The sequence below is a fragment of the Amblyraja radiata genome, chromosome 29 (assembly GCF_010909765.2).
Source record: "Amblyraja radiata isolate CabotCenter1 chromosome 29, sAmbRad1.1.pri, whole genome shotgun sequence".
Lineage (NCBI taxonomy): Eukaryota > Metazoa > Chordata > Chondrichthyes > Rajiformes > Rajidae > Amblyraja > Amblyraja radiata.
This window is the reverse complement of record NC_045984.1, coordinates 18,659,988-18,672,044: the sequence shown is the minus strand read 5'-3', so window position 1 is coordinate 18,672,044 and position 12,057 is coordinate 18,659,988. Positions and strand designations below refer to the sequence as shown.

The window sequence follows — 12,057 nt, the reverse complement described above, 5'->3', positions numbered from 1 at the left end:
ACGGAGGCGGAGAGGAGAGCTCTTCAGCGCGTCGTCCACAGAGCGCAGAGGATTATTGGGACACAGTTACCAGCCTTGGAGGGCATCTACCACACACGGTGCCTCAGGAAGGCCGTCAGCATCCATAAAGACTCCTCACACCCTTGTAACGGACTGTTCGAACTACTTCCCTCCGGCAGACGTTATAAGGCCTTCTACGCCCGAACCTCCAGACTCAGAAACAGCTTTATTCCCAGAGCTATAGCGGCTCTGAACCGGCCCTGCTGAGTGCCCCCCCATCCCCCCTGGACTGTCTCCCTTGGATGGTCACGTCACACAGCTTATTTATTTATTTTACTTTTCTTTTACATCGGTTGGAAGCTGCATACTAAATCTCGTTGCACTGATGTGCAATGACAATAAAAGATATTATTATTAGGTGTGGTCTCACCAAGACCCTGTACAACTGCAGCAGAACCTCCCTGCTCCTATACTCAAATTCTTTTGCTGTCGGGCACTGTGCTACTCCCAGATCTGGAGTAAGTCAGGTGTGTTTCCTGGTCTCCTGGAGCATGTGCAATGCTACACTGCTCTCAGCCCCCCCCCCCAGAACTGGGCTGAGACAGGTACAGTAGGTTGATTACTCTCCTTACAGGGAAGCAATTTTCCTTCATCTCAGTCTGAAATGGCCACGCCCTTTGACTCATCATGTGTGCACATATGACAAACTTGGCTAATTCCAAATGTGGCTGCAAGGGAAAACATTCTCCCTTACTGTACAAAATTCTTTGAAACGTCAGAGAATCTACTCAATCTTTTCTATTGCAGATCTACAATGTGGCCATCCCAGGAAGTATGTTGACGAATTGACACAACACTCTGGAAAATTATTTTCAGGCAAGGAAACCAAACATGCCACTATACCATTTGTGTAGAAAGGAACTGCAGATGCTGGTTTACACCAAAGATTGACATAAACGCTGGAGTAACTCAACGAGACAGGCAGCATCTCTGGAAAGAAGGAATGGGTGACGTTTCGGGTTTCGACTGCTTCAGACTCAAATGAATTGGCCAACAGAATTATGAACTTGAACACAAACATTTTATTAACGACTAACATTTTTCAATATCAATTCTTAAAATTTAAAGAACGGAAATACTTTTCAGCAAAACCACTATATCTAATCATAAGAAAATAAACACATTTTTGACAAAACTCCCAGAGGACTGTCAAGAAATACATTTAAATCAAAAATTATTTAAAATCAAGGGATACAAATATTTAAGCAACATCAATATCAATTCTCTCAGGATATCACTCGCCCTCAGTTCTTGCAGAGTAAATCAATTCCTGCCCTCGCCGCCCATCCCCCCCCAATCCTTGCGTCCATCTTGTTGTTCCCATTCAAGTCTGCACATAATAATAAAGCAAATTTGAACTGCAACCAATTGTGAGAAAAACACACTTTATAATAACTCAATTACATTCCAATATGATTTAACCACCAAATATAAATGTTCAATCAATTGTATAGGTGGGGTTAAGAGTGAACATGGGTTGCTGCTGCTTTATCTTTTCAGTGCACAATTCCTTCCACAGTTAAAGTCCACCAACTATCAAATCATATTAAAAAAGAGAGCAATGAGATCAACAACAAAAATTCTCTCCCCCAATAGTAATTCAGTTTCAAATTATAATCTCACCTCTTTTGAACTAATGCATAAATTTGTAATGTCTTTTAACGTTTTTGCTATAATATATGTGAAAGTGTGAACTGGTGTCTGCTCACAATGACAAAAGCAACATTCTTTGGATTTCTGCAAAAATAACAAGCATAGTATTGTCGGATCTTGTTTGATCATTTTGGATGTTTGATAAAAAATACATACTGTACATAAGTAATATTCTAGCTATTCATTCAAAGACCAAATGGGCTTATTTTAAACTATCAATGATTTTGTAACCACACAGATTGTCATAATAGGAATGTATCTTTTCACTTGGTAACTACTGTAATATTCACTGCTCAAAATTAACTCAACAACTAAAATACATTCTGGTCAACAGTTAACTGCTTAGAAAAATGCACTATACTGGAGCTGAGTATTTGCTGTTGACTCCAGCACAAAATCTTGCAACCTTTATACAGCATTTTTATGAATATTGAGTTTATTATGTTCCTTCAAAACCATGTTCAAGAAAAAACAGAAACGACATACAAAATAAATTTTGAATTTATTCCACATCACTGGCTGCCATACTAAATGAAGATCCAAGGACAATGCTGTCAAAATACCAAGAGATTTCTCTGTTCAAGTTTTCTTGCTTTATTCACATTCTTTCTAATTTTCTTTCAGTTCCTTGTCATCTTCCAATCTATTTACAGAATTGTACCATGAGAAATCTGGGAAAACAAGACATCCTATAAACTACTATATTCAGCTTTCCTTGTCAGAGCAATACAGCACAGAATAGATTCTTCGGCCCAACATGTCCATGCTGATCAAGATGCCTCATCGAAGCTCGACCCATTTGGCCATTTGGCCCACATCCCTCTAAACCTTTCCTAACGATATAACTTTCCAAATATCTTTTAAATAGTGTTATTGTATCTGCCTCAACTCATTCGGCAGCTCGCTCCATACATCTACCTTACTCTATGTGAAAAGGTTGCTCCTCAGGCTCCTATTAAATCTTTCCCGTCTCACCTTGAACCCTATGGCCTCGGGTGCTTGAGTCCCCTACTCTAGGAAAAAGACTCTTTGAATCCACCCTATACATGCACTTGGTGTAGTAACATTTAAAATCGACTTTCCTTTTATCCCGTTTATTTTAAAAAACCTCAGGTTTTAAAACACCTCGCAGTTTTAACCCGTTTTTCACCTTCCCCCCCCCCCCCACGGTAGTGATTTCATTCCACAGGAAAGACCCGTTTATTTAAAAAAACCCTCGGGTTTTAAAGCACCTCGTGGTTTTAATTTGTTTTTCACCTCCCACCCCCTGCCCACACACACACCTCTTCCCCCCCCCCCCCAGCCCACGCTCCCCCTCCCATTTCCTCCCTTCTCCCCCCCCCCCCTCCATAAATCCCATTATTTTCCTTATGGGGGGGGGGGGGCGCCTGTCTCCGGGGTCGACGCCACGCTCTCCCTCCCCCCCCCCCCCTTCCGCGCGTTGGACAGGGCCCAATGGGTCCCACTTGGTCTAGTAACACCTAAATATATTACTAGTTACAACGGGTGATAATATTGCTAGTTTGTCTCAAATTTTAAGATACATCCATAGAATAGTTCTGAGGTGTACATTAAAATTCAATTGACAAATGAGAGTGTAATCATATAGTAAATATAACCACTGGACTCTCAATCTTTAATCTGAATGTCAATATAAAATCAATGTATAGTTGAGTTTGGATAAAAATGATACAAAACCTTACGACTACAAAATTTGAGATCAAATTATCACTGTTGTTCCAGGTGAGGCAGAGGTTCACCTGCACATCCTCCAACCTATCTATTGCATCTGCTGTTCCAGGTGTCAACTGCTCTACATTGGTGAGACCAAGCGCAGGCTTGGCAATCTCTTCGCCCAACACCTCATCTCAGTTCGCAATAACCAACCTGATCTCCCGGTAGCTCCCCCTCCCATTCCGAATCCGACCTTTCTGTCCTGGGCCTCCTCCATGCCCAGAGTTGAGTCCCACCACAAATTGGAGGAGCAGCACCTCATATTTCACATGGGTAGTTTACACCCCAGCGGAATGAACATTGACCTCCAATTTCAGGTAGTCCTTGCTTTCTCCCTCCTTCCCCTCCCCTTTCCAGCTCTCTCACAGTCTCCGCCTTCCTTTCTTTGTCCCGCCTGCCCACCCCTCTCCCCCCTCCCCAACATCAGTATGAAGAAGGGTCTCGACCCGAAACGTCGCCTATTTCTTCGCTCCATAGATGTTGCCTCACCCGCTGAGTTTCTCCAGCATTTTTGTCTACTGTTGTTACTGGTATTCTATTGTAACTTACAGAGTGTCTCTGAACATGGCTCATCCATTCCAAGGGATCCAAGAATCTTCGGCCACAATATTCACAAGGAAATTGGATCGATTTTGTTGAATGGTGATGCCTTATGCAACTTTGAATCCCTAAAAGAACAAAAAATGCACCTTTTACATAATGAAACTTTAACAATGTGAAAGCAATGCCCAATTTGAAAAATGTTTTTTTTTTAACTTTATACTCAAATGGTTTCATTGCCAATGAAGAGGTCTTAGCAATTATGAATATTTATGTTATTTCCACTTTTTAAAATAATGTTTTCTTAAGTCTATATAACATTTCAGATAAAATAGCATAAAATTGAATGCAAACATGAAATTAATCTGTGATGGGAGCATAAACATATCATCAATCAATATGTGATTAATCTTACTGAATATAGAGGGTCTTCCATTTAGATGTTGATTTTGTAGCACTACCAGCAACAGGGAAGGAAGAGCTGCTTTCCCAAATGGAAGCGAGCCAAGCTCTTCCACTCCACTGTAGTGACAATAATCCCAATCACGTATAAAATAAAATCAACACCTAGGACTTGATGTCCAAGGCTAGAATGAAGTGAACAGAAACTCAGCTAAGCTGGGTGAAAGCAACCAAATCCACCCCAACGCTGTAGAGTTTATTACTTGAGAAAAAAATCAAAAGAATGAATACTTTAACTGCTGTAACTTTAATAGGAAACAGGATATACAAAATATAGACAAATCCAATGAATTTAATGTAATTAAATATTTTTTAAAGAGTGAGGTTAGGCTGATCTCTTGGACAATGGACTACAATTAGATAAATTAACTCGCTTCTATGTGGTTCTGGAGCAATATTTAACTGTGCCAATAAATAAATGACAAAAACAACAAAACAATGCTGACTACCTTTGGGACAAACAAGTAAAAAAAAAGATCACTTACAATTGGTTTATTTGGGTTCAAATGCCTTTGAATTTATATACAAACCCGATTCAATATCACCCAAGTGACGGTTTATAATTTTTCAGCAGAATCAAACTCATAATAGGATTTGCTAAATAACTTCAACTTCCACATTATCAAATAAATCTTATTCTGATGAAATGCCTTTGACCTGAAATGTTAACCATTTGTATTCCCACAGATACAGACCTGCTGAATATTTCTAGCATTTTCTGTTTTTATTTTAAATATCAGGGTTTATTTTTTGGTTTTCGTTTGATTTTTGAATACATCTTGTTGGACATGTAACAAATACTAGAGTGTTGGCTGCATCCTGAAAATAAGATGTCATTCTTCTCACCTCTCAACCCTTAAATAGAACTTATGGTGATAAATCACCTTTCTATAAAGTGCAAATACTGCTCACTTTTTTCACGGTGACTACTCTTGAGTCTCTTCCTTTGGAACTCTTCAATTTCTGCAACTAATTCAGCTTCACTTAGGTTAACCTCACCAACCAGATCAAAGTTGCACTTTACCTATTTAATAAACACACACATTTACATGCAAACAACTCAGGTTTTACAGATGAATCAAATAATTTGCAGAGTTAAATCAAACAGCCCGAATAATTCAAGCAAATATTAGAATGTCCATCATATTTAACAGATTCTTTCTGAATGGCACAATTAGGAGAAAACATTTCCTAGAAAATTTAAACTGCTTAAATTTGGGATTTGCTAATTAATTATTTACATAAAGGAACAAAAGTGTTATGGAATGTATTCTATTCCACTTCAATTGGTTAGATACAGTACTTAAATTGTGTGAAAGTATCTGTCTCCATATCGACTCTGTTTTTTTCTTCCAGATTCCAATTAGTTTGCGTGGAAAAAAATCTTCCTCAGATCCCCTCTGAATCTCCTTCCCCTTATCCTAAAACTATGCCCTTTTGTTCTGGACATCTCTGCTATAAGAAATGTTCTTACTAGTTTACCGTTTATATTTAAGCATTTATCTTTTCAGGAAATAATGAAACTATCACCATCACCAATAAATGAACTAATTTAGTGATGCGTTGGTCACTTGCTTTCTGGACTGCATACCATAATTACATTTCAGTTCACGAAGAAGGTCAAAGGTTTCAAAGGTCTTTTATTGTCACATGTACCAATTAAGGTATAGTGATATGCAAATTACCATACAGAAAAAAAAGCAACAAAACACACATGAAACTAAACTTAGTTTCTCCTTTTGAGTATTTTCAAATTGGCACCCGAGCCATTTATTGGAATCACTGCATACTCATGATATTAAAAAGTATCTTGCCTGAAGTATCTTCCTTTAAAATGAGCCCACAAATATAATCAACATAATCTGTAATAGCTATTAATTTATTGCAATATTGAGGAATCTTGACCAACCTAGGTATTGGGGAAAAACAGATTATCAATGTTCTATATTCCCTTCCACATCCTCAAGAAAAGTACCTTGTGCTGCTCCTGTAGATGATTCTCCAACTCTGTCTGTAGCCCAGTTTCAAAGAAACAGAGTCGACACTTGTACGGCTTCACCAGGCTGTGCGTATCCATATGATGTAGTAGGCTTTCCTCGCTAAGCGTAACAAATGTACACCAATCACAACAGAAAATCTTCTCAGTAAAGAATTGCAGAAGCTTCAGTTGACAATCTTCCACATATGGTGCTTGGCCATCTGAAGACAAAAGCACAGATAAATGCCAGCGATAAGATAATGAAATTATCTGAACTGCTACAAAAACAGAAATTCCCTTATATCTAATGAGATTTATTGGTCCTTCTGTTTCATGGTTTAATGTTGAGACACCCTGGTCACAAAATTATGGGACTATCATTGTCAATACCTACATAAAGTGCTTAGTTCAAATTTATCTCTTATAAAGCTACTTGCAAGAATTCCAAAAATAAACGAGAGAATAGCAAATTCCAAAAGACAAGTATCCAATTCTTCAATAATTAAACTTGGAAAAACTGAAAATACTCAGTAGATCAGACAGTATCTGTGTAAAGTTAGAATTTCATGCTCTTTGGTAGATCTGGAAAAGAGGGTTTTATGTTGCACAGAGTGGTGGGAAGAGATGAATAAAACAAATTGATTATTTCTGATGAGGCCAGGGTGGATAAACTGAAAACAAACTCATCTGGGCCTCTGGTTACCGAGGACGGTTAAGAGTGAGAACACAAACGTGTGAATGCAAAATGTGGTTCTTCATCTCTCAGTGATTAGTGGAATTCTGAGCCACATAGTTCAAGCTCCATTTTTGTAGAGGTCGTGATAACGATGATGTTCCATTGTCATAGTGTCTTACAGCACAGAAACGGGCTCTCGGCCCACCAGGTTTATTCCAACCTTTTATCCCACCTACAGTCATCCTATTTGTCAGCATTAGAACGCAAGAGTGAAAGGTAAAGCAGGCAAACATAAGGAAGCTTGGCTGACGAGGGAAATTGAGACGTTAGTCAAAAACAAGAAGGATACACGGGAGACTGTAGGCAGCTGGGATCAAGTGCATCCCTGGAGGAGTTTCAAGAACTAAGGAGCAAACTAAAAAAGGAGATCAGAAGGGCAAAAAGAGGCCAGGAAATAGCTCTGGCGGGAAACATAAAAGACAATCCCAAAAGATGTTATAAATACACAAGGGGGAAAAGGGTAACTAGAGAGAGAATGGGACCTCTCAGGAATAAAAGCAGTCACCTCTGTGTGGAGCCACAGGAGATGGGCAAGGTCCTCAATAAGTGTCATGAGAGCAGTCAGGGTTACCGTGGAGGAAGTACTGAAGGTACTGTCGTGTTTGAAGGTAGACAAATCTCCGGGACCTGATCAGATATATCCGAGGACATTGTGGGGAAACTAGAGAGGAAATTGCGGGAGCCCTGGTTTAAATTTATGAGTCGTCCTTAAATACAGGAAAGGTGCCAGAGGATTGGAGGGTGGCAAATGTTGTGCCTCTTTTCAAAAAGGGCTGCAGGGTAAATGCTGGGAACTATAATCCGGTGAGCTTAACATCTGTAGTTGGTAAATTACTGGAGATTATTCTGAGGGATAGGATATGCAGACATTTGGATGGGCAAGGGCTGATTAGGGACAGTCTGCATGGTTTTGTACATGGGAGGTCATGTCTCACAAATCTGATTGATTTTTTTAAAGACGTGATCAAAAAGGTTGATGAAGGCAGAGCTGTAGAAGTTTTGTACATGGACTTTAGTAAGGTGCTCGACAAGGTGCCGCATGGTTGGCTGCTCTGGAAGGTTAGATCGCATGGGATTGAAGGAGAGATAGCTGAATGGATAGCAAATTGGCTCCACGGAAGGAAGTAAAGGGTGATGGTGGAAGATTGCTTCTCAGAATGGAGGCCTGTAACAAGTGGTGTGCCACAAGGTTCGGTGCTGGGCCCGTTACTGTTTATCATCTACATTAATGATTGGGATGAGAATATACAGGGCAAGATGAACAAGTTTGCTGATGATACAAAAGTGAGTGGTTTTGCAGATAGTGAAGATGGTTGTGGACGATTGCAGCGGGGTCCGGATCGATTGGCCAGGTGGGCGGAGGAATGGTTGATGTAATTTAATACAGTGAAGTGTGAGGTGTTGCATTTTGGGATGTCGAACAAGGGCAGGACCTACACAGTAAATGGTAGGCTTCTGGGTAATGTTGTAGAGCAGAGGGATCTAGGAGTACATGTGCATTGTTCATTGAAGATTGAGTCGGTGGTCAAAAAGGCTATTGGCACTTTGGCCTTCATCAGTCAGAGATTGAGGAGAGAAGCTGGGAGGTCATGTTGCAGTTGTAAAAGACATTGGTGAGACTGCATTTGGAATATTGTGTTCAGTTCTGGGCACCATGTTATAGGAAAGGTATTGTTAAGCTTGAAAGGGTTCAGATAAGATTTACGAGGATGTTGCCAGGACTAGAGGGTGTGAGCTATAGGGAGAGGTTGAGTAGGCTGGGTCTCTATTCCATGGAGCGGAGGAGGATGAGGGGAGATCTTATAGAGGTATACAAAATTATGAGAGGAATAGATCGGGTAGATGCACAGTCTTTTACCCAGAGTAGGGAGATCGAGGGTTAGACGACATAGGTTCAAGGTGAAGGGGAAAAGATTTAATGGGAATCCGAGGAGTATCTTTTTCACACAGAGGGTGGTGGGTGTATGGAACAAGCTGCCAAAGGAGGTAGTTGAGGCTGGGACTATCCCATTGTTTAATAAACAGTTAGACAGGTACATGGATAGAATAGGTTTGGAGGGTTATGGACCAAGCGCAGGCAAGAGGGACTAGGGTAGCTGGAACATTGTTGGCCGCGTGGGCGAGTTGGGCCAAAGGGCCTGTTTCCACACTGTATCACTCTATGACTAACCATCCATGCCTTTGCCTATTCAAGTGTCTGCCTAAATGCCTCAAACGTCGTGATTGAATTCGATTTCACTATCTCATCTGAGAGTGAATTCGAAATAGCAACCACTATGTAATAATGAAAGCTTACCCTCTCAGCTCATCCTGAAAATGTCTTCTTCTCAACGTGAACCTATGCCCGATTGTTTTTGATAGCATGGGAAATAGACTTTGACAATATACCTTTTCTATGACTCGCCATCCTATATACTTCTATCCATTATCCGTTAGCCTCCTATTCCCTACCAAAAACAAGCCCAGCTTATTCACTCTCACCCCATAATTAAATACCTCCAATTCGGGAAACAACCTGATGAATCTCCCCTGCACTTCCTCTAGCGTAATCACATCCTTCAAGACCAGACCTGTACACAATGCACTTGAGAGTGGCATAACCAGGGTTTTGACATAACATTGTGCTTTTTCCATGTCCTGACTGATAAAGGCAAGCATGCCATATGCCTTCCTCACCATTCTATCAACCCATGTCGCCAGTTTAAGGGAATAACGGATTTGGACGCCAATAGCTCTCTTTTGGATGGATTTGGATGCCAGTAGCCCTCTTTTCATCAACATTCCTTAGTGCCATTCCACTTACTGCACATGTACTAGTCCTACCCGGCTTGCACTCATTTTGCACTCGTTGGGTATTAGGATCCATGTCAGGTAAAATAGATATTAACAATGCCTTCTCTTAATAGAAAGAAAAAAAATTGTCTCCTTGCAAAGAGAGCAAACAAAAAGTGCCTGACATCATTTCAAATATAGGGGATTTGCTAGACTGCACACACATCAGTTCAAAGGCTTCCACAAAATTCATAATATTCACGAGGAGTTTCACTATTGTACAAGCTGTAATCAAATAAAAAAAGTTGGATGAATGTCAAATTGAGGTTTTCAGAGTTTACTTATATACTGTACACGCAAAAAGATGGAGTAACTCAGTGGGACAGGCAGCATCTCTGGAGAAAAGGAATGGGTGACGTTTTGGGTCGAGACCCTTCTTCAGACGGACCATCTCTGACACCTCCCTCCCATTTCTTAATCTCACAGCCTCCATCACAAGGAATAGACTATTGACTAATGATCTGCAGTTCCTTCTTACACATTTTGTTTACTTACAGTGCCGTCTATGTTTGGGACAAAGACCCATCATTTAGCTCTCTTATACCTGCATTAAGGAGGCATTTAAACACACATGAGCAATTACAAATACCTGTGAAACTGTGTGTCCCAAACATTATGGTGCCCTGAAATGGGGGGACAATGTGCACTTTAACCACATGTGATTATTTTTCTATTACAAATCTCAAATTGTGGAGTTAAGAGGCAAATAAATAAATCATGGGTCTTTGTCGCAAACATTATGGAGGGCACTGTATATGCTGTTTAAATATGAAGTAGTAGTGATAGGATCTTACTTTTGTGCTCCAGAATGTGATTGACCAAACGGTTTTTGTGCTTTGTGTAGTACAGGCACAAAGGACAATGCAATTTTCCAGATTTTTTCTCAACTGAAGCCAAGGCAAATTCTTTCTTTAAGCAAACATCACTCTCATTTTCATTCCCCATTTCTCCAAGACTTCCTTCAAAAATATTAACGTCCACCTTCCTTGTAGAGTTTTTTTTATCATCCGCAGCGAGTTTGCATACTTCTGTGTTCCGAGAAAGTGTATTTCTGGAAATTGTCAAATAAAAATACTTCTGCATTGCTTATCTCAGAAAATTCTAAGTAACTACAATTGAATTTATCTTAATAATATTTTTTAAATTTGTAGGTTTGTATTTTGAAAACCAGCCTAGTATTTGCCAGAGAAATAACAAAAGCTTTGAAGTACAAGCTAAATAAACAATTAAGATACAATTAGCAAACAAGAGACCAGGATTGATTAAAATCAGGAGAAAGGATAAGCACTTATATAGAAAAAGGTTACTAGACTAAACCAGATTGTATATTCTCTTGAAAAGTTGAGGCAAATAAGAACAAACATCATCAGAAGACCAGGTATCAGCATGACCTAATCCATATTTCAATAGCAGCTCGTGTTGAATAGGAAATCTTGTCATTAATAGGCAGCCACGACTAGTAGCAAGCCACGTTCAACAACATAAAAGTTCAAAGATTTTCTCAAGGATGAACAAAAAACTCAACCAGAATAACTAAGTGCATCCTAATCACTTGTTTATCTTTCAGTGCACTTTGATTTTGTGTGCTGTATTCTACACAATCTTGCTATCTGAAGACACCAACCCAATGAGCAGCAATATGCATACCAGGGCCTAAGGAACATATTAAAGAAAAAGGCACAGGAATAGAATGATACCAGTTGAGCTCTCAGAAGAACACAATCACCCTCACCCCAAATATCTGGGTGGACTTTGACTGCATTAGCAATAAGGGACTACCTGATTAAAAAGACACTTCTACTAAAATTATTGTCCCCAATTCAGATTGCGACTCTACATATTCCCCCATTACTAAGCTGAATGAATCCAAATGAGACAATGTTCCTTGTATTGCACTGCATATAGCTCTTCAAACTGTGACCTCTTCACAAGATACACTTTCAATGAATCTGCTCCTCAGGAAGTATAAACATCAGGAGGACCAGTGACCCCCCTTTTAACTATATCTCTAAACCACCAATGTTAGATCCCCACAATTTTATGTCGTCTGCAATCCACAGAT

The 12,057-nt window shown here is 39.8% G+C and overlaps 1 protein-coding gene across 1 annotated transcript; it reads right to left on the bottom strand.

Moving 5' to 3' along the window:
* Positions 1-4,057: 4,057 nt before the first annotated feature.
* On the bottom strand, positions 4,058-11,078 carry LOC116989724 (zinc finger protein 462-like). The gene is made up of 4 exons (XM_033047320.1): positions 10,790-11,078; positions 6,425-6,648; positions 5,334-5,473; positions 4,058-4,115 (listed from the first exon to the last, which is right to left on the bottom strand). Exons 1-4 carry the CDS (start codon positions 11,076-11,078, stop codon positions 4,058-4,060), a joined length of 711 nt encoding a protein of 236 aa, XP_032903211.1.
* Positions 11,079-12,057: the final 979 nt, after the last annotated feature.

Excerpts from the sequence above, each read along its gene's own strand:
- LOC116989724 (XM_033047320.1), bottom strand. The coding sequence starts at position 11,078 with ATGCAGAAGTATTTTTATTTGACAATTTCCAGAAATACACTTTCTCGG. Across the intron at positions 6,649-10,789 it reads TCACATTCTGGAGCACAAAA|ATGGCCAAGCACCATATGTG; the intron begins GTAAGATCCTAT and ends TTTTGTCTTCAG. Across the intron at positions 5,474-6,424 it reads ATCTACAGGAGCAGCACAAG|GTAAAGTGCAACTTTGATCT; the intron begins GTACTTTTCTTG and ends TTTATTAAATAG.